The 22,500-nt window shown below is 44.8% G+C and overlaps 1 protein-coding gene across 2 annotated transcripts in view; it reads right to left on the reverse strand.

Moving 5' to 3' along the window:
* rcan2 (regulator of calcineurin 2) overlaps nucleotides 1-22,500 on the reverse strand; it is a gene marked incomplete at both ends in the record, with an annotated part of 86,819 nt that overhangs the window by 32,858 nt on the left and 31,461 nt on the right. Inside the window, one exon of one of the 2 annotated variants that reach the window (XM_084447483.1) lies at nucleotides 5,453-5,539. The exons of the other annotated variant lie outside the window; for it this stretch is intronic. Coding sequence (XP_084303609.1) covers nucleotides 5,453-5,539 — 87 coding nt within the window. Of the gene's footprint in view, nucleotides 1-5,452; nucleotides 5,540-22,500 lie in introns of those variants that run through there. 2 annotated transcript variants of the gene reach the window in all.

Below are 22,500 nucleotides of genomic sequence, written 5' to 3' on the forward strand. Positions count from 1 at the left end.
ACTGTTGTGAATGACTTGTGAACCATATCCTCCTGCATATCCGTGTCCCCATCCTTCTCTGACACAACTCCGCTCAGGAGGGAATCCCCCATGATGCCGGAGAGTCGTTCATCGAGGGGGATGAGCTCCAGTGTCCCCTTCCCCCACCCATGGCGGTCACACTTTGACAGTGTGCCGCTATGCACCGTTTGGCATCCACTTTTATATCGGACCACTTTTTTTTAAATATCCGCCACGGACATTTTCCCTTCTTTGCTGTCGCGTTTGCCGTCATGTTAGATTTGGGCTGTATCGATTTCTGTGAATTGGAGGCGTTTCACTGGCCATTTATAGGCATTTATGGGTGTTAAGAGGACAAAACACACGCTCAAATGCGCCAAGTTTAGAGTTGATTGAGATTTATAATGGGGAACCGGCGTGGGACATGCGTGCGCACTTCGTTATAAATCGGAAAATCGTTGTGTACCTTTTGGAACTTGCCGATGTCCGCAACCCTTAGTACGCAAATCCGCAACCCTTAGTACGCAAATCCTGGCAAGGTTTTATAAACGAGGCCCCTGGACCCTACCATCCAGACCTGAAACTGACCAGCCAAACCTGGACCCTACCATCCAGACATGGACCAGATATATCTGGAGTCAGGCCTCAGCAATATGGCCATCACTCAACACCCCAGTCCAACATGCAGAACTGTCATGGAACTGCATTTACAAACAACCCTTTCATGGTAGACATCACAATTCTAGCCCTAACCCTAACACTGCCCCTTTCAACATGGTATGTGTGCATGGTGATGGTGGAGGAAACACAGGGGTGTGTGTGTCTGTGTGTGCGTGCTTGTGTGTGTGTGTGTGTGGGGGGTGGGATCCAAGGTGTTGTGTGTTTTTCAGAGAGGCTCTTTGAGTGCATTAGGTGTAATTACAGTGGTCGTAGTGCCAATAGAGCATGTTTACTTCCCGGTTACTGGCACAATGTCCCCCCTGACAGGAAATCATTTCACCAACACCACACACATATAAACACTCATCTGCTGCTGAGTGTAAAATCTAACAACACACTCCCTCTCTCCGCGTCTCTAATGGAAGCCAGACACAGACGGAGAGAGAGACTGGACATAACAGTCAAAGTCAACTTTATTCATATAGCACTGTTCATACAAGCAAATGTAGCACACAGTGCTTTACAGAATAAATATAAACATAGTGAAAGGCCCTACGAGGAGTTTCGGGAAGCGGAAGTATTTTCCGCCGAAAAAGACCACATTTCCCATGAGCCTCCCCGCGCACTGTCGTAAACCTTAGCTACCTGCGCCGGGTGTTTTGAAGACGGAACGATGGCCACGACGAGGTAATTACATAGGTCTTACTAGTAACGTTACTTTTGACAATATATAACGGTCATATTTGCTCTCAGTCTCTTGTCGGCGGCGTAGGCTACTGCAGTAAATCGTTTCGTCATTCCAAGGAAGTTCTGGACGACCCGACCACGAAATATAATCTAAAAATAAACTACATACAAGAAACAACATTTGTCGAAAATGGACACATAAACAAGTGTGGGTAATGTAGATTCACCCACATTAAAATGAGACTGTTTCGTAACCAAAAATAAACTCCTTGGGATACCTTTAAAATAGTCGATAAAAATGAAAAAAAAAAACAGGACAGATCATATGTGGTAAAAGAGAATAGAAAGTAAGAAACAGTAAAAAAAAAAAATAAGCGAGTATAACATTTTTTTTTATTAAAAGGGGTAAAACTATATGATATAAGCGAGATTAAAATATGTCTTAAGATCTTGCTTAAAAGTAACCACAGTTTCAGCCATTCTTAGTTTTTTTGGCAGGGTATTCCAGAGGCTGTGGGCGTAAAAACAGAAGGCAGCCTGTCCGTGTCTCTTGGTCCTGGCTCCAGGAACCGTTAAAATTTCAGTGCCAGAGGATCTCAGGGATCAACTGGTGTACATCGTAAAAGCATGCCTGACGTGTATTCAGGTGAATGGTCATGTGTGTGCTTTCTAAACTAATAAAATAATCCAAATCTATTCTAAAACTGACCAGTAACCAGTGTAGCGATTGTAAGACAGGTGTGATGTGTGCACTCCTTCTGGTCTTAGTGAGGACACATGCTACAGCATTTTGTATCATTTGAAGTTGACTAATAGCTTTCTTTGCTAGACCAGATAGAAGAGTGTTAAGGCCAATTTATACTTCGTCGTACAACACTTTTAAAAGTGTCGACAGACAGAAATGACGTCACTGTCAACACTTTTTTGTGTCGGACAGGGGTGTCTTGCACTTACCAAATTTTCTAATGTCGCAGACGCCATCACTTTCGTCGCACAGCTGTGATTGGATAGCTAGATAGAAGGCACGTTCGTTGCCATGGATATGCTTTGGCTTCCTTGGTTAGTAGTAGTAGTAGTAGTAGTAGTAAGTTTATTGCCATTTGTGGAAGACCACATTGGAACTGAGGGCACAGAGCTAAAAAAAACAAACAGACATACACATATAGACAGAAAAGATATACGACAGGAGAGACGGCAGCCAGTACAGGGCAACCAGTGACACCTGTCCTAGTTATAGTGTAACAAAAATACCAGTGCAAGAGTGCACTTCATCGAACTAACCCGAGTCATAAAGGAAGTTCAACCTCATAAGGAGGGACATTTCAAGATTATCTTAAAGAGGAGTTCATATTCATAACTCATGGCAAAGTGCAAGGTGTCAAAAAAACAATTCACAGCATGAGGAAGTTCATCTCGTATCACATGGCAAAGTGAGTAAAGACACAGGTACGTTACACAGAAAACATGTCTCAGCAGAGAACACAGTATTGAAAAACATAACACAGAAAGTCATGGAATACATTAGTTAGTGAAGTGCAAAGTGCATATAGACAAGGAAAGGCACACAGGAAAGCCATGCCTGAGTGGCAGCTAGGAGCTCCCATTAGGTTTGGAGTCGTTAAGGCTACGTACTGCACTTGGGAAGAAACATTTTGAGAACCGGGTAGTGGAGCAGGTGATAGAGCGGTAGTGGAACCGGGTAGTGGAGCAGGTGATAGAGCAGTAGTGGAACCGGGTAGTGGAGCAGGTGATAGAGTGGTAGTGGAACCGGGTAGTGGAGCAGGTGATAGAGCGGTAGTGGAACCGGGTAGTAGAGCAGGTGATAGAGCGGTAGGGGAACCGGGTAGTGGAGCAGGTGATAGAGCGGTAGTGGAACCGGGCAGTGGAGCAGGTGATAGAGCGGTAGTGGAACCGGGTAGTGGAGCAGGTGATAGAGCGGCAGTGGAACCGGGTAGTGGAGCAGGTGATAGAGCGGTAGTGGAACCGGGTAGTGGAGCAGGTGATAGAGCGGTAGTGGAACCGGGTAGTGGAGCAGGTGATAGAGCGGTAGCGTCTTCCTGAAGGAAGTGGGACAAAAAGACCTGCTGCAGGATGACCTGAAGGGTCATTAATGATACCAGAGGCCCGGGATAGCAGCCTAGCCTGGTAGATGTCCTCAAGTGCAGGCAAAGTTGTACCTACAGTATAGTCCTACGTGCTAGGCGCACAATCCTGTTTAGGGACTGGTTAGCGGACATCCTTAAATAACGAAAGTGCATTTCCTCCTCCGTCTCTCGCAACATGGCATCAGTTGTTCAGGCAGGTGTGTGTGTGTGTGTGTGTGTGTGTGTGTGTGTGTGTGTGTGTGTGAGAATGAGAGAGAGACTGTGTGTGTGTGTGTGTGTGTGTGTGTGTGTGTGTGTGTGTGTGTGTGTGTGTGTGTGTGTGAGTGCATGCAGTAGTAGCCTTGAGAACCAATGGTTCTGGAGCCTAGTGGCCCATAGGGCAGGAGCCCATCTCTTGATTCCTTAGCGTGAGGCGTGAAGCTTGATGTACAAGTCCACCCCCTGGACATGACGCTAGTAGGCTCCACAAGAACTCCTTGGCAGCATAACAAAGGTGTGTACTGGGATCAACATGTTTTAGTTTCAGTCATCTTCCAAATTTCCCAACATAACCGATTCAACAGATGAAGATACAGCATCAATTTTAACCCATCCCATGACAACACAAATGCCTGAGATCAAAACTGAGATTTTACTGTGAGATCTTGATGAAACAACATGTAGTCCTAGTCCTTGTCTGTCTCATGCACGCTCTGCTGTGTAAATAATGAAACTTGTAACCACAAGCATCCTCAGATAACGAAGACAACCTCACCTACAGCATGGTCTAGAACGGGGGCCACACTTTTGTGACTTGTCAGCTACTTTTAAAATGACCAGCTCAACAAGATATTCTAAGATCTAACAAGATCTAGCCCACACAAATAAAACGCTCTACTAGCCAGCAAAACGGCAGTACCAACCTGTCACACAATCTATAAAGTAGCAGGAGTCAAATGTTGCTCATTTGGACAAGGGGGGTGATATGACTGTCTAGTCTACTATGCAATTTCCCTCCGCACATCAACTTCAACGCGTGTCAAGATGCCTTTTTTTTTAACGGCTCGAGATCTACTAGCTTTGCCTCTGTGATCTACTGGTCGATCGCGATCGGCGTACTGGGCCCCCCGGGTCTAGACTGAGACCTGCTGCAACACTGAGACTATAACACTGAGACCTGCTGCAACACTGAGACCTGCTGTAACACTGAGACTAACACTGAGACCTGCTGTAACATTGAGACTATAACACTGAGACCTGCTGCAACAATGAGACCTGCTGTAACACTGAGACCTGCTGTAACACTGAGACTAACACTGAGACCTGCTGTAACATTGAGACTATAAAACTGAGAGCTGCTGTAACACTGAGACCTGCTGTAACACTGAGACTAACCCTGAGACCTGCTGTAACATTGAGACTATAAAACTGAGAGCTGCTGTAACACTGAGAGCTGCTGTAACACTGAGAGCTGCTGTAACACTGAGAGCTGCTGTAACACTGAGACCTTCTGTAGCACTGAGACTATAACACTGAGACCTACTGTAACACTGAGACCTGCTGTAACACTGAGAGCTGCTGTAACACTGAGACCTGCTGTAACACTGAGACCTGCTGTAACACTGAGACCTGCTGTAACACTGAGGGCTGCTGTAACACTGAGAGCTTCTGTAACACTGAGAGCTGCTGTAACACTGAGAGCTGCTGTAACACAGACCTGCTGTAACACTGGGAGCTTCTGTGACACTGAGAGCTGCTGTAACACTGAAAGCTGCTTTAACACTGAGACCTGTTGTAACACTGAGACTGTAACACTGCCTAGAGCCAACCCACACTGTGTACAAGGGCTTTTATACGTCACCCTCAGTAGCCGCATGTAACTGAACCCTAACCATGACTGTTAGAAAACAAGATACAAGGCTCAAAACTCACAGACCGTGTGTGTGGTCTGAGTGTACTGTATAAGTCCTATGTGCAAGTGGTCTGGCATGTGTGTGTGTGTGTTTCCGTTTTTCCCCTACCTTGACCTCCTGGCTGGTGAAAACGTCCAGGTCCAACCCACAGGCGATGAGAACAGTGCCTTCACACTCCATGATCCTGGAGGGCATTCTCTCACACACACACACTCTCTGGACCACAACCACACACACACACACCGTTGGCAGAAACACTTCCTCGTACAACTGTCTATAGACCCACAGGACAACTGGCTGACCCACTTGGCTCTGTGTGCGTGTGTGTGTGTGTTAGTAATGTGCGAGTTAGTATGGTAGGTGTGTGTTGTGTGTGCAAGAGTGAGAGTATTATGAGGAGCCTGCTATGTGGAGGTAGATATTCGGCTCAATGCTCTCTGCTGTGTGTGTGTGTGTGTGTGTGTGTGTGTGTGTGTGTGTTGCTCCATGAGCTCCGTCTGCAGTGGGTCTAGCTGACAGGCAGGCTGCGCGTAACTCCTAGATAGCTCACTGACACCCTCCCCTCCCCTCCCTCCGGCTCTCACCCCCTCTGGCTGCTATGATGTCACTGCTCTACACACACACACACACACACACACACACACACACACACACACACACACACTCTCTCTCCCTCTCTCTCACACAAACACACACACTCACTCTCTCTCTCTGACACACATACACATATGCTCTCTCTCTCTTTCTCTCTCTCTCTCTCTCACACACATACACACACACACACTCTCTCTCACACACACACACACTTTTTTTTCTCTCTCTCTCTCTTTCACACACACACACACACACACACACACACGCACACACACACGCACACCAGACAGTCAAGCTTTCATTCTCTGCTGCTGTTTGTCTCTCTTTGTTTCTGTTTCACCCTCTCTTTCTCTTTTTTACTCCATCCTTGTCTCTCCATTTTCTCTCTCACTATCTCTCTTACACTTTCTTTCTCTCTCCCTCTCTCTCATTCTCTCTCTCTCTTTCTACTCTCACTAGCTGTCTTTCACAACCATGTACATCTTTCTGTACTTGATTCGGTTCTCTGTCAAAGGCGCGCCAGGGCAAACATGCAACCCTGCTATTCCAGCGCCATGCTTTGGTCTGCTTTGGACCTATGAATGATTTCATAGATCACTGAAATGACACTTGTTTATTATCTGTTTTAAATCGATGAATCAATCAATTTACTAAACAAAAAGGCGAGTTATACTTCTTATAAGAACTACAATAGCCTGTACAATGTGTTTAGTGGTGGCCGTGCAGTCAAATGATTTTCTAAATCCATTTTAAATAATAATATAAAAAAACGGATGTCTATGTCCAAACATTCAAAAAAAAAAAAGCCTCTGGTAAGGGGCAAGTAGGCTATTTCTAGTGTCTGTTTAATCTGCAAATTATCAGCATAGCCTACTCGATGCAATGAATGCCTCGCTGCAATACACACTATACACACTATACACAATACCCACTATAATGCAATGTTAGGGGCTGTAGCACCCGATAATGTAATAATTAACTTATGTAATAACGCCTGATAATGTAATAAAAGTTTGACTTGACTCAAATAAAAATGTAATAAAACCTGATAATGTAATAACTTAACCAATAATGTAATAACATTTCCTGACTGATAATGTAATATCATTTTTTTGATAATGTAATACCTTATTACATTATTGGTCAAGTTATTACATTATCAGGTGGGTCTTTTTTTTTCAAAACTGGTAACGTAATACTTGACTGATAATGTAATAATCTAAAAAAGCGAATGAATACTGCTGTTAGGGTACTTTGTGGTATATTTTGGCGTACTTTGTGGTACTTGTGGTATACAAATATGTGTCTTATGATACTTTGCAGTATACTTTTGGGTGCTTTGAGGTACTTTTGTGATATACTTTGGGGTACTCTGTGGTATACTTTGCAGTACTTTGTGGTATACTTTGGGGTACACAGCAATACTTTGCAGTACTCTGTAGTATACTTTGGGGTACTTTGAGGTACATTGATATTTTGCGGTAGTTTGCAGTAAACGTTGGGGTACTTTGCAGTACTTTGCGGTACTTTGCGGAATACTTTGAGGTACTTTGTGGTGTTTTTTGGAGTACTTTGCGGTTCTTAGTGGTATACTTTGGGGTACTTTGTGGTACTCTGCAGTACTTTGCAGTATACTTTGGCTACTTTGCATTATACTTTGGGGTACTTTGTAGTATACATTGAGGTATACTTTGTGCAGTACTTTGTGGTATACTTTGGGGTACACAGCAATACTTTGCAGTACTCTGCAGTATACTTTGGGGTACTTTGGGGTACTTTGATATTTTGCGATAGTTTGCAGTAAACATTGGGGTACTTTGCAGTACTTTGCGTAATACATTGAGGTACTTTGTGGTGTGCTTTGGAGTACTTTGCGGTACTTAGTGGTATACTTTGGGGTACCTTGTGGTACTCTGCAATACTTTGCAGTATACTTTGGGTACTTTGCGTTATACTTTGGGGTACTTTGTAGTACTTTGTGGTATACATTGAGGTACTTTCCCATACTTTGCAGTAATGTGTGGTAATTTGTGGTACTTTGTGGTATACGGAGGTACTTTGCAGTATGCTTTGGGGTACTTTGTGGTATACTTTGGGGTATACTTTGCTGTATACATTGGGGTACTTTGCTGTATACTTCGGGGTACTTTGTGGTATTTTGCAGTATTTTGCAGTACTTTGCATTATACTTTGGAGTACTTTGCAGTACTTTGTGGTATACTTTGGAGTACTTTGAGGTACTTTGTGGTATACTTTGGAGTACTTTGAGATACTTAGTGATTAGTAGGGCCCTTCAAAAAGGAGTTCAGTATTTTATCTTAGCCTATATAGTAGGAGACAGGATTTAATTTAAGACATAGTTTGAACTATATGAATTGAAAGCAAAATGTATGAGGCAAATTATGTGAGGCTGCTGTTCATAAACTATAGTTAAGAGCTGCTATCCATTGACTATATTTCAGATTGCAATACCATAACTCCCCCGATACTCATCTCCAAACATGTCTCAACACTGGAGACAGTCAACCTCTCACCCTCAACACTGGAGAAAGTCACCCTCTCACCCTCAACACTGGGCTGTTTCATATCCTCTGTACAAACACGACTGCATAGTTACCTACAATTCCAGCTCAATTATCAATTCACTGATGACAGCTGCGGTAGGCCTGATCTCCAACACTCTCTACAGTGACTTGTCCTGCATGGTGTTGCTTGCATAGCATGTTGGTAGTGTTGATGTTCTCAGTCAGATGCCCTCTGAATCATGCATATACGGGGATGTTTGTTGTCCATGTCTGGTCCTTGGTGATCTGTACATCAACATACTGTACTTGTAAATACACTGTCTCCACAGGGGTCCCACTGCTGTTCAGGCAATTGGCCGCTCCTGCTTCCTGCTAGTCCACTAGAATTACTTTCATCTTCCTGCTTCCTGCTGTAGTCCACTAGCATCTCCATTATCTTACTGACGTTCAGGTGGAGGTTAAAAGGAGGTTTTTCAACTAAAGGTTGAAAAACTAACTAACTAACTCAACTGGAGGTTTTTCAACTAAAGGTTAAAAAACATTTAGTTTGGCACTCCACCCCCTCCACGAAGGCCTTCTCATTATTGTTGGAGATCAGGCCTACCGCAGCTGTGTCATCAGTGAATTGATAATTGAGCTAGAATTGTAGGTACAGCAACTATACAGTCGTGTTTGTACAGAGGATATGAAAAAGCCCAGTGTTGAGGGTGAGAGGGTGACTTTCTCCAGTGTTTAGGGTGAGAGAAGATGAGGTGTGGCTGCCCACTCTCACCACCTGAGGTCTGCCCGTCAGGACGTCCAGGATCCACCTGTGCAGGAAGGGTTTAATCTCCAATCTCCATCTTGCATTTGGAGATGAGTATGGGGGAGTTGTGTGGGCATTACTGGCATTACAGTGCCTCCCCGCGGCCACACATGGTAAATGTGTAACTCGCAGTCCCAGGCTAAACTGTAGGGGATCTCGGTGTGTGGACACGCACTGGCTCCTGCCAACCACTGTCCCAGCTATGGGCAAATAGCATGGGCAGATGTGGCTCACAGCCATAGTAGGCAACCCATCTAGGAGAAGGTCACTCCGAACAAAAACCACAGGTGCTGCTTGTGCCTGGCTCCGCACCGTATACCATCTGGAGGTGTGGAGCAAGGGCGGATGAGGGTTTTAAGCCCAAAACGGCCAGAGTAGGGCTGTGAGCAGTTGCGCCCCACAGTCCTTAACCAGCAAAAAGCCCTGATGGAAGAACACTGAAGAGATACCCAGCCCGGAGGAAGCCCGGGGCCCCCGTCTGGAGCCAGGCCCGGACGGAGGGCCCGTCTGCGAGCGCCTGGTGGCTGGGCTTTTCATGGAGCCCGGCCGGGCCCAGCCCGAAAGAGCAACGTGGAAACAACATCTCCGTCTCATCCGTCCCGTGGACCCACCACCCGTGGGAGGAACTGTCAGGGTCGGGTGCGCTGCCAACTAGGTGGCAGTGAAGGCGGAGGGCACTGACGGACCGGACCCAGGCGGCAAAGGATGGCTCTGGGGACATGGAACGTGACCTCACTGGGGGGGAAGGAGCCGGAGCTTGTGAGGGAGGTGGAGCGATACCAATTACACATGGTGGGGCTAACCTCCACGCACAGCACCGGCACCGGAACCAAACTCCTGGATAGGGGTTGTACTTCTCCGGAGTTGCTTATGGTATGGAGCGTAAGGCAGGTGTGGCTATACTAGCTAGCCCCCAGCTAAGCGCCTCTGTGCTGGATTTCACCCCAGTGGACGAGAGGGTCGCCTCCGTGCGCCTTAGGACTGTGGGGGGGGGGGGGAAATCTGACTGTGGTTTGTGCTTATGCACCGAACAGCAGTTCGGAGTACTCGGCCTTCAGACCCTAAGTGGAGTCCTATTTGGGACTCCTGCAGGGGACTCCACTGTCCTATTGGGGGACTTCAATGCACACATGGGCAATGATGGAGAAACTTGAAGGGGTGTGATTGGGAGGCATGGCCACCACGATCTGAACCCGAGTGGTGTTTTGTTGTTGGACTTCTGAGCTAGCCACGGTTTGTCCCTAACAAACACCATGTTTGAACACAAGGATGCCCACAAGAACACCTGGCATCAGAAAACCTTAGGCCGAAGGTCGATGATCGTTTTCGTTATTGTATCATCTGATCTGAGGCCATGTGTTTTGGACACTCAGGTGAAGAGAGGGGCATAGCTGTCCACTGATAACCATCTGGTGGTGAGCTGGTTTCGATGGCAGAGGAAGCCTCTGGACAGACCTGGAAAACCCAAGTGTGTAGTGAGGGTTAACTGGGAACGTCTGGAGGAAGATTTCAATTGCCACCTCCGGCGGAGCTTCTCAGGCATCCCTGTGGAGGTTGGGGACATCGAACATGAGTGGTCGGTGTTCAAAGCCTCCATTGCTGAAGCTGCGGCTGGGAGCTGTGGCCTGAGGGCCATAGGTACTCTAAGGGGCGGTAACCCCCAGACACCATGGTGGACACGGGGGGTCAGGGAAGCCGTCCGACTGAAGGAGGAGGCCTTCCGGGATATGTTAGCCCGGAGGACCCCAAAAGCAGTTGCAGGGTATCGACTGGCCCGGAGGACTGCAGCTTCGGCCGTGACCAAGGCAAAGCAGCGGGTGTGGGAGCAATTCGGAGGAACCATGGAGAAGGACTTTCTGTTGGCACCAAGGTGTTTCTGGAAGACCATCAGACACCTCAGGAAGGGAATGTGGGACCATCCAAGCTGTATACAGCAAGGATGGGACACTGCTGACCTCAACTGAGGAGGTTGTGGAGCGTTGGAAGGAGCAATTTGAGGAACTCCTGAACCCGACTAATCCACCCTCTATGATTGAGGCAGATGATGGGGGGTCATCGTCAATTTCCCTGGAGGAGGTCACTGACGTAGTCAAACAACTCCACAGTGGCAAAGCCCCAGGGACTGATGAGATCCGTCCAGAAATGCTGAAGGCGCTGGGTGTTGAGGGGCTGTCTTGGTTGACACGCCTCTTTAACATTGCGTGGAAGTCTGGGTCAGTGCCAAAGGAGTGGCAGACTGGGGTGGTGGTCCCAATATTCAAAAAAGGGGACCAGAGGGTGTGTGCCAATTACAGAGGCATCACATTACTCAGCCTCCCAGGGAAAGTGTACTCCAAGGTGCTGAAAGGAGGGTCCGGCCGATAGTCGAACCTCAGATTGAAGAGGAACAATGTGGATTTCATCCTGGTCGCGGAACCACCAGCCATACAATCCCTGAACACCCAGAGAAAGAGCTGTGTCCGTGTTCTTGGCAGTAAGTCAATATTTTCATGGACAGGGTATTGAGGCATAGCTGTGGGGAGGTGGGTTTGCAGTTTGGTGAGCTGGGGATCGCGTCGCTGCTGTTTGCAGATGATGTGGTCCTGATAGCATCATTGGCCTGCGACCTCCAGTACTCGATGGATAGGTTTGCAACTGAGTGTGAAGCGGCTGGGATGAGAATCAGCACTTCTAAATCTGAGGCCATGGTTCTCAGCAGGAAACCGGTGGTCTGTCTGCTTCGAGTAGGAAATTAGTCCTTACTCCAAGTGAAGGAGTTCAAGTATCTGGGGGTCTTGTTCAGGAGTGAGGGAACCACGGAGAGGGAGTTTGGCTGGAGAATCGGAGCAGCTGGTGCGGTTCTGCAGTCGCTTTACCGCACTGTTGTGACGAAAAGAGAGCTGAGCCAAAAGGCAAAGCTCTCGATCTACTGGTCTATCTTCGTCCCAACCCTCACCTATGGTCACTAAGGATGGGTCATGACCGAAAGAACGAGATCACGGATACAAGTGACCCAAATTAGTTTTCTCCAGAGGGTGGCTGGGGTCTCCCTGAGAGATTGGGTGAGAAGTTCAGTCAACCAGGAGAGACTCAGAGTAGAGCCACTGCTCCTTTGCGTTGAAAGGAGCCAGTTGAGGTGGTTCGGGCACCTAGTTTGGATGCCTCCTGGGAGGTGTTCCAGACGTGTCCGGCTGGGAGGAGGCCACGGGCAGACCTGCAAACTCTGGAGTAGTGAAAAAGGTGACGACATACAAAACTAAAACCCTCTAGATTCACTGAAACTACCATGGTTAACATAAAAAGGTGGTTGTAGCCAAAAGGTGACAAGTTTGCAGGTCTGCACGGGGTAGACCCAGGACTAGGTGGCGGGACTACATCTCCACACTGGCCTGTGAGCGTCTAAAGATTCCCCAGGCAGAGCTGGTTGATGCTGCTAGGGAAAGGGATGTCTGGGGCCCCCTGCTGGAACTGCTGCCTCCGCGACCCGACCCCAGATAAGCAGATGAAGATGGATGGATGGATGATGGATGGATATGGGGGAGTTATGTAATTGCAATCTGAAATATAGTCGATGGATAGCAGCTCTTAACTATAGTGGATGAACAGCAGCCTCACATAATTCGCCTCATACACTTTGCTTTCAATTCACAGAATTAAATCAGTTCCTGTCTCCTACTACTGTATATAGGCTAAGATAAAATACTGAACCCCTTTTTGAAGGGCCTTACTAATCACTAAGTACCTCACTCTAAAGTATACCACAAAGTACCTCAAAATACTCCAAAGTATACCACAAAGTACTCCAAAGAATAGCGCAAAGTACTGCAAAATACCACAAAGTACCCCAAAGTATACAGCAAAGTACCCCAAAGTGTACAGCAAAGTACCCCAAAGTATACCATGTAGTACCGCAAAGGACCCCAAAGTATACCACAAAGTACTGCAAAGTACTCCAAAGCATACTGCAAAGTATCTCCGTATACCACAAAGTACCACAAATTACCACACATTACTGCAAAGTATGGGTAAGTACCTCAATGTATACCCCAAAGTACTAAAAAGTACCGCAAAGTATAACGCAAAGTACCCTAAGTATACAGCAAAGTACTGCAAAGTACCACAAAGTACCCCAAAGTATACCACTAAGTACCACAAAGTACTCCAAAGCACACCACAAAGTACCTCAAAGTATTCCGCAAAGTATCGCAAAGTACCCCAACGTTTACTGCAAACTACAGCAAAATATACAAGTACCTCAAAGTACCCCAAAGTATACTGCAGAGTACTGCAAAGTATGGCTGTGTACCCCAAAGTATACCACAAAGTACTGCACAAAGTATACCACAAAGTACCGCAAAGTACTCCAAAGCATAGGCTACTGCAAAGTACCTCCGTATACCACAAAGTACCACAAATTACCACACATTATTGCAAAGTATGGGTAAGTACCTCAATGTATACCACAAAGTACTACAAAGTACCCCAAAGTATAACGGAATGTACCCAAAGTATACTGCAAAGAACTGCAGAGTACCAAAAAGTACCCCAAAGTATACCACTAAGGACCGCAAAGTACTCCAAAGCACACCACAAAGTACCTCAAAGTATTCCACAAAGTACTGCAAAGTACCCCAATGTTTACTGCAAACTATCGCAAAATATCAAAGTACCCCAAAGTACCCCAAAGTATACTGCAGAGTACTGCAAAGTATTGCTGTGTACCCCAAAGTATACCACAAAGTACTGCACAAAGTATACCACAAAGTACAGCAAAGTACCCCAAAGCATAGTGCAAAGTACCTCCGTATACCACAAAGTACCACAAATGACCACATAATATTACTGCAAAGTATGGGTAAGTACCTCAATGTATACCACAAAGTACTACAAAGTACCCCAAAGTATAAAGGAATGTACCCAACGTATACTGCAAAGAACTGCAGAGTACCAAAAAGTACCCCAAAGTATACCACTAAGGACCGCAAAGTACTCCAAAGCACACCACAAAGTACCTCAAAGTATTCCACAAAGTACTGCAAAGTACCCCAACGTTTACTGCAAACTACCGCAAAATATCAAAGTACCTCAAAGTATCCTAAAGTATAGCCTACCACAAAGTACTGCAAAGTATACCAGAGTAGGCCAAATTATACCACAAAGTACCTCAAAGCACCCCAAAGTATACTGCAAAGTATCATAAGACACACTAAAGTATACACAAGTACCACAAAGTACGCCAAAGTATACCACAAAGGACCCTAACAGTATTATTCATTCGCTTTTTTAGATTATTACATTACGCTACCAGTTTTGAAAAAAAAGACCCACCTGATAATGTAATAACTTGACCAATATTGTAATAAGGTATTACATTATCAGAAAAATGGTATTACATTATCAGTCAGGAAACTTTATTACATTATTGGTTAATTATTACATTATCGGGTGCTACAGGGGCTTTCACAGTAAAATAAGTAAAACAGAATAACACGAATATCTAATAATATACATAATACCAATATCCAATAATATACAATTGACAAGCACATGTTTGCATCACGCTATAAACAATTAATAGCAGTCAGTAAGTAAAACAGTAAAATGGGAATAATAATTAGTCAGATTTTTTTGCCTCTGGCAAGGGACAACTAGGCAATTTCCAGCACCTGTTTATGAGAACAAAATAACCTTTTCATCCCCAGAATGCCAAACATGTTCTAAAGAAAAAGGAGAATGAAACCTTTTAAGATGGGAAAGGGAAATAAAGGAAAGCATCGTGATACAATTTAGGGAGCGCTAATTTTATTGTGACTCATCAGCAAACCGTGAAAATATGATAGGCTATAAAAATCATGAAAATATGAAAAATATGAAACAAAAGCACATTGTGTTATTGACTATACAGTCTATGCAGTATTTCAGCATGAGGTAGGATACTCAATGCTGCAGGTCGAAAAAATCTCATCAGGCACTCTTGACCGGCATGGTAACCGACGTGGCTTTTATGCTGTGTTCACACCGGGCGCAAATTTTTCCGGCCGCGCAGCAAGTTTACATAGAAAGTCAATACAATTCGCGTGGACTGGGCGGCGCGAATCAGGCGAACCCGGCGGCGCACTAACACACGGACATCGATCACGAGGGCTACCACACTTGCACACGGGCATCGATCATTTTTGTCAACAAAGTGATAAGATCAAACAAAGACACATTTCGGTGTTTCCAAATGTTCTATATTGAAGAGATACGCGCAGTTTGACTTTTTGATTAGGGAGGGCAGTCAGTCCCAGCCCCCCCACCCCCCTCATCAAATAGGGATTATAATAGCGGTTTAAGAAAAAAAAAGTGCCCTGCACGAACATTGGAATGGCATATTCTGTTACAGCTGCATGATTGACCCACAACATTTCAAAACACAGTGCTTTTTCTTTCCAATATCCACGTTTCGTTCAACTGCACCTCCTTTCTGTTAGGCCATGTCTGCACTTCATGTATTTCATTGTTCGAAAACTCTCTTCACTTCGTGAGTAAGGAAATCATATTAAATATTAACAGTTTCTGTAGATACTGCAAACAGTGACAAAAGAATGGCTCCTGACTGCCTGGACCAGAGCTAAGCAACACGGCAAGTCAGAATATGGGCCTATATTCATTCACATAGGCAAGAAAACATATAGGCCTACGAATGTTTCAAAGCCTAGGCTATATGAATATTTAATTAAGTAATTTCATTCATTCAACGTGTTGAATAGCCTGCTGCTGAAATATGCTACATGAAGTGTCAACATTCTTGTATCAAGAATACAATATTATGATTGAAAACGCCCACACGTATTAAATACTTAAGCTAATAAATGAGACCAAATAAAAGCTTTTAGGCAGAGTTTACAGACTTTTTATTTCTTAATTAAAACAGAATGTATGCTACTCCTTTCATGCTTCAATGTCGGGATGTGCCATTATAAACAGCGTATTAAAATCCAGCAATTGCCTCTTCACATATAGCCTATCTGCATTTATATCAAAGAATAATCACCAAAAGAACAATACTGCGTGCATAATCGATTTGACAACTGGACAATGGATACGTTGCACAGCAAATATGCAGTATCCAACAGTTCGTTCAGCAATGGTAGGCCTACAGCTATGGGATTAGCTCGTGTTTGGGTTGCTGTCAAAGCTGCCACTCTTATGTTGCTATAGCCTACAATTGTCAGAACAATTAACATTAATTTGAAAGTTTTCCATCCACCCATAACTGGATGAGGAATAAGCACCGCAAAGCGATCAATTCTCAAGCAAACAGGAGCCAGGCTGTGCATTTCGGTCGACCCAGTCTCTAGAATGCATGTTTTGGACGCGTTGCAGACGGTTTGCGCATCTGGCCACCAGATGTTTAGTCCTATTCCTGGCTTCCCTGGCATGTATCTGACTAGTTTACAGGTTAAAATATTTCTGTTTTGTGCAGTACAGCGTTCTGTGTCAATAACGTCGGCGCGCGCACCCTGGCTCGTTGCTAGCTATGGGCACAATCGAAAAACTCTAAAAAGTATGATATACGTTCAGGAATGACATGGTTTATGCTTACCAAGTCGTCCTGTAAACACCTTAGGTCCTTTCGCCTCTGTATTTCGAAACAACAGTCACTTGTAAACAGTACTAATTTCACCAAACATACAACAGCCATTCCTTCATGTTGTAAACCTCCGCGAAATTCGGATTCGGATGAATCGGTACTGCACAAAATAAATATTTTAACCTGTACAGATACATGCCAGGGAAGCCAGGAATAGGGCTAAACATGACATTCAGTGTCCTTATCCTTTAACTGTATTGTACTTACATTTTTTGTGATTGTTTGCTTTGGGAATATATGCGTCATGTTTCTCATGCCAATATAGCCCTTTTAATTAAATTGAATTGAATTGAATAGCCCTTGTACAGCAGGTCACAGTTTGTTTGCACAGAGACAGATAAAAACACAAAATCTGACTAGTTGCACTATAGCTTGTATTATTTCAATATCCAAAATGGCTCAGGAGACACATACTCACGCACTACTGGGCTGTTTGACTTACAGGCAGACACACCCCTCTCAGATCTGGTAAACTATTACCATGGTAACGGCTTCAGGCCCAGCCCTGACAGGAGGCGGCCTGGAGAGTCTCACAGCCAGACAGAGTTAGAGAGAGAGAGATAGAACAGAGAGAGATAGAGATAGAACAGAGAGATGGAGATAGAACAGAGAGATATAACAGAGAGAGATAGATATAACAGAGATGGAGATAGAACAGAGGGATATAGAGATATAACAGAGAGATAGATATAACAGAGAGAGATAGCGATATAACAGAGAGATAGAGATATAACAGAGAGAGATAGAGATAGAACAGAGAGATGGAGATAGAACAGGGAGATATAGAGATATAACAGAGAGATATAGATAGAACAGAGAGATGGAGATAGAACAGAGAGATATAGAGATATAACAGAGAGAGATAGATATAACAAAGAGAGATAGAGATAGAACAGAGAGATTGAGATAGAACAGAGAGATATAGAGATATAACAGAGATATAGATATAACAGTGAGAGATATAGATAGAACAGAGAATTGGAGATAGAACAGAGAGATATAGAGATATAACAGAGAGAGATAGATATAACAGAGAGATATAGATAGAACAGAGAGAGAAGAGAGATAGAACAGAGAGAGATAGAATAGAGAGTTAGATATTTAACAGAGAGAGATAAGAGAGATAGATAGAACAGAGATGGAGATCGAATAGAGAGAGATAGAGATAGAACAGAGAGATAGAGATAGAACAGAGAGATGGAGATAGAACAGAGAGAGATAGCGATATAACAGAGAGATATAACAGATATATACAGTAGGACCCCACTCATCCGAACTTCAGAGATCCGAACCTCCCGGTCTACCGGACAGACTTAAAAAACTTTTTTTTGAGCCTGCTATCTGGTTACTGGTGGGATTTTCATTACAGTACTGTAGGCCTACTTGCATTTAAATCTGTCATAATAAACATGTACTGTATCCTACTGTGAATAAAAACAGAACTGTATGTAGACCTACATGTTGCCTGTAGGCTGTAGCCTACTGTCACGTTTCATTTCTTTCTGACTCTAATGTCGAGTGCAAAACGCAAACGAGTCTGCTGCGAGAGCTGCATTCCTTGGTAGCCAGAAAGCTCAGCAACCTGAAGCAGAGGAGTATCGAGTCATTTTTCATCCCCAGTTAATGGACTTCAGGAACACAGATGTGTTGTGAGCATGTAGATTAGCCTACTAGGCCTACTGTATTTGTTAAATAATAGCCTACAGCCTAGCCTACATCGGTTGTTTTAGAGACTTTCTTTTAGGCTACAATAGCCTAAGACACAGCAACTTGTCTGTCATTTCATTTATTTATTTATTTATTGATTATCATATATAATGATTTCTTGATTATCATATATCTAATTGTTCTAATGTTGGGTTGTTTTTAGGCTATACCATTTTGTTCTGCGAACACAGTAGCCTATCGATGCAGCGTAAGCCTCATTAGAGAATAAAGTAGGCTACTGTATTTGATCAAAGCACGCACTCAAGTGGAAATTTGTTTATTTTATTCTAGGCTACTGTAGGCCTATTATAGGCTAGGCTATATGGGTTTAGTTGGCTATTTGATTGCAATTTTGATGCATTAAGGGTATTTATCGGTCTATTATGAGTCTATATGAAACAAGTATACCACTTATTGAATTTGGTGCATTTTAACATAAGTTTCAGTCATCCGGACATTTCAGAGATACGAACGACCTTCGGTCCCGTTGGGTTCGGATAAGTGGGGTCCTACTGTATATAGAACAGAGAGATGGAGATATAACACAGAGAGAGATATATATATAACAGAGAGATAGATAACAGAAAGATAGAGATAACCGAGAGAGAGAAATATAACAGAGATAGAGATAACAGAGAGATAGCGATAGAACAGAGATAGAGATATAACTTAGAGATAGAGATAGAACAGAGAGATAGATACAAAACAAGGAGTTAGGTAGAACAGAGATATAGAGATAGAACAGTGATAGAGAAATAGATATAACTGAGATAGATGGAGAGATAGAACAGAGAGGATAGAGATACACATCGTGCACACACACACACACACACGCTCAGGATATCAGTATTGTGTTGTGCAGATTTACTTCTTGCTGAAGCTGTGACACAGCTGATGTCTAACTCCAGCTCCCTCCTCTCACTCCAGCTAGAACCAGCTCCTCTGACAGCTGAGCCGTCTGCAGTGACGTCAGAGATGCAGCACACTCTCAGGCAAAGCCAGTGCTAGAGTGTGTGTATGTGTGTGTGTGTGTGTGATTTGTCTTAATGCATGAGTTTAAGACTGCAGGCATGACAGCGAGAGGGAGAGAGAAAAACTGAGAGGTGGGAGGGATGTATGGAGGGGCGGGGGAGAGATGAGATAGTGGGGGAAGGGGGGGAGATACAGAGAGAAAGAGACAGGAAGAGATAGACACAAAGAGATAGAGAGAACGCCCAGAACACTGCAGACCCTCAGGTCAGGACAAACAAACAGGACTTTACAGCTACACTACTCACTACACTACTACTAAGTTTTTTTGTCTACATCAGTACCTACAGGCCTCTGCCAGAGCTCAGGAACTCTGCTGTCAAACTAGCCTGCCCCCTAGTGGTCTGTTCAGTATCAATATAGCCAGATGACTACATGCCTCTTAGCGTGGGACACTCTCGGTCAATAGGCTTTGTCCTGACTGAACTGTATTAATCAGCCCACACAGATACTCCATCTCCTCTCTTCCTCTCCTCTCCTCTCCTCTCCTCTCCTCTCCTCTCCTCTCCTCTCCTCTCCTCTCCTCTCCTCTCCTCTCCTCTCCTCTCCTCTCCTCTCCTCTCCTCTCCTCTCCCCTCCTCTCCTCTCCTCTCCTCTCTCCTCCCCTCCTCTCCTGCCCTCTACTCTCCACCCCCTCCTCAGGCCTCCGGGCAGAACAGTGAAGGTAAGCAAGAGGTAGGGTTGGTGGGGGAAGGGGCCGTACCCATGGCTGCCAGGGCTGGACAGCACCGTCTGTGCTCCCCCAGGGCCAAACATATGGCAACAGACCGCCTCAGCCCCCAGTGCCACAGGGCCGACCTCACACCCTCTGGGGGGTCTGGCCTGACAAGTGACAGCGCGCGCACACACACACACACACACACACACACACACACACACACACACACACACACACGAATGCCCACTGCTCCAGAGTCCTACAGTATCTCATCATCATGGTTAGCCCCTGCTAGCCCCTTGCAACCATGCAGATGACTAAATATATAAAGGTCGGACCCTCATTATTAAAAACGTCTTAAATTAAAGAATATGTTTAAAATCATGTGTCTGAAATCCAAACAGATGCCTGAGTAGGCATTAGCATGTTTATTCTGTATCACCCGGGGCTTAAACTCACAACCATATACACCAAGGTAAGGTCATGTTCTTGTTGAGCCAAGTGATAAGCTGGCAGTTTGGCCTTTGCTTGGCCTTCTAATAAAACTTCTAAGATTCTACACACACACACACACACACATACACACACACATACACTCTATCTGGTCTCAGAGGGTTGCAGTAGCTTGCTCCACTGTGGAGGTGATTATGGTTTACCCAGCATGCCCTGGGCTATGGTGACCACTATTTCCATCTAGTTTCCACCACATAGCAGGACAGGAGGCTCAAACACACACACACACACACAAACACACACACACACACAAACACCTCCTGAGGCCTCTCTCTCCACCTGCCGTGCTACCAGACATCAGGGGAAAGCCTGCTGGAGAGAGGACAGATGCTTCTACAGACTCTCTCTGACTCCAGGCTCCAGGTCAGAATCAGAATTTGTTTGATGGCCAGTGTACTTTTTAAACATACTAGGAATTTACTTTCAGTCGTGGTGCATAACATGGAGACAATATTGGACAGGGTGTAGACAGGACAGGGCAAAGACAGGACAGTGCAAAGAGCAGTACAAAATGCTAGTGCAAAATAAGATAAGATAAAAACAATATACAAAGTGTAGTGCTGTCAGTGTACATACAGTGAGTGGGTAAAATGTAATGTGTATCTCAGTGTGTGTGTATATGGCGTGTGCGGCATGATATGTGAGTGTGGTGTGTCTCTGTCTCCAGGTCTCTCTGGCTGTGTCCAAATATCCATACTACAAACTGCATACTAACATACTACATACTATTTAGTACGTACTACTGCATGATAACATGTTTAGAGACGAGCGAGCAGGCAGTGGTTCTGGGGAGCGGATCTTGCTCGACAGTACGGGCTGACAGGCCCAGGCGAGCCATCCAGCAGCTTTGGCTTCTCATTATTATTATTATTATTTAGGGTGGTGAGAAGCTGTGCACTGGAGGGATTCTTTTTTGGGAATTAGCTGTTGGATTGTGTTCAGACATAACGTAGGCTGGTACTGTCGACTGACCATTTGCTGGTTAGCTATGAGAGGCAGGATCCCAGCTGACTGTTTCATCCTCCCCACCCCGTGACAGAGGGTTATCAGCTGGGCTGGGTTCTCACCGCTAACCAGCAACTGGGCGAACTTGAGCTAATGCTAGTTAGCTCACTCGTAAATTACCAAAACGGAATAAATACCACACACATAACACAAAACTACCGATAGCTAACTAAATAAGACATCTGCTTAAAAAAATACATCTTACACTGACAGATATTGCTACAATGTCTGCGAACATTTAAGCTGGGTTACCAAATTACTGTCACCTCAACACCCACCATTTTTGTTGATAAATGATTTGCCCAGTCCCAATGTCCCCCTAAACCCTCAAGCCCTGAGCCCTCGCAGATGATGTAATCTGGTAAAGTGGTTGAGTGCCAGAAATGGTATAAAAAGGAATGGGACAGCACTTGCGACATCACGTTACGTTGACGTCAAAACATATTTCTTACTATTGTGAGTTTGCGACTTTATTGTACTTTTCAATTTTACCTGATGTTTTTTCTTGTAGGCCTACATGTAAATTAATTTTGGGCAGATTCAAATCCCCTTAACACCTTAGCTTCCACTCTCACTTACTCCATGCTCGGATCAGTCCTCTGACTTACAAACACACTTCACCACCTCCCATAACCACCACCACCGCCTCAGCCGGCTACGCCACCGAGAAGCTAGCGATGCGATGGTGCAGGTGGGCGGCATTTA

Source organism: Borostomias antarcticus, assembly GCF_949987555.1.
Source record: "Borostomias antarcticus genome assembly, chromosome: 12".
Classification (NCBI taxonomy): Eukaryota; Metazoa; Chordata; class Actinopteri; order Stomiiformes; family Stomiidae; genus Borostomias; species Borostomias antarcticus.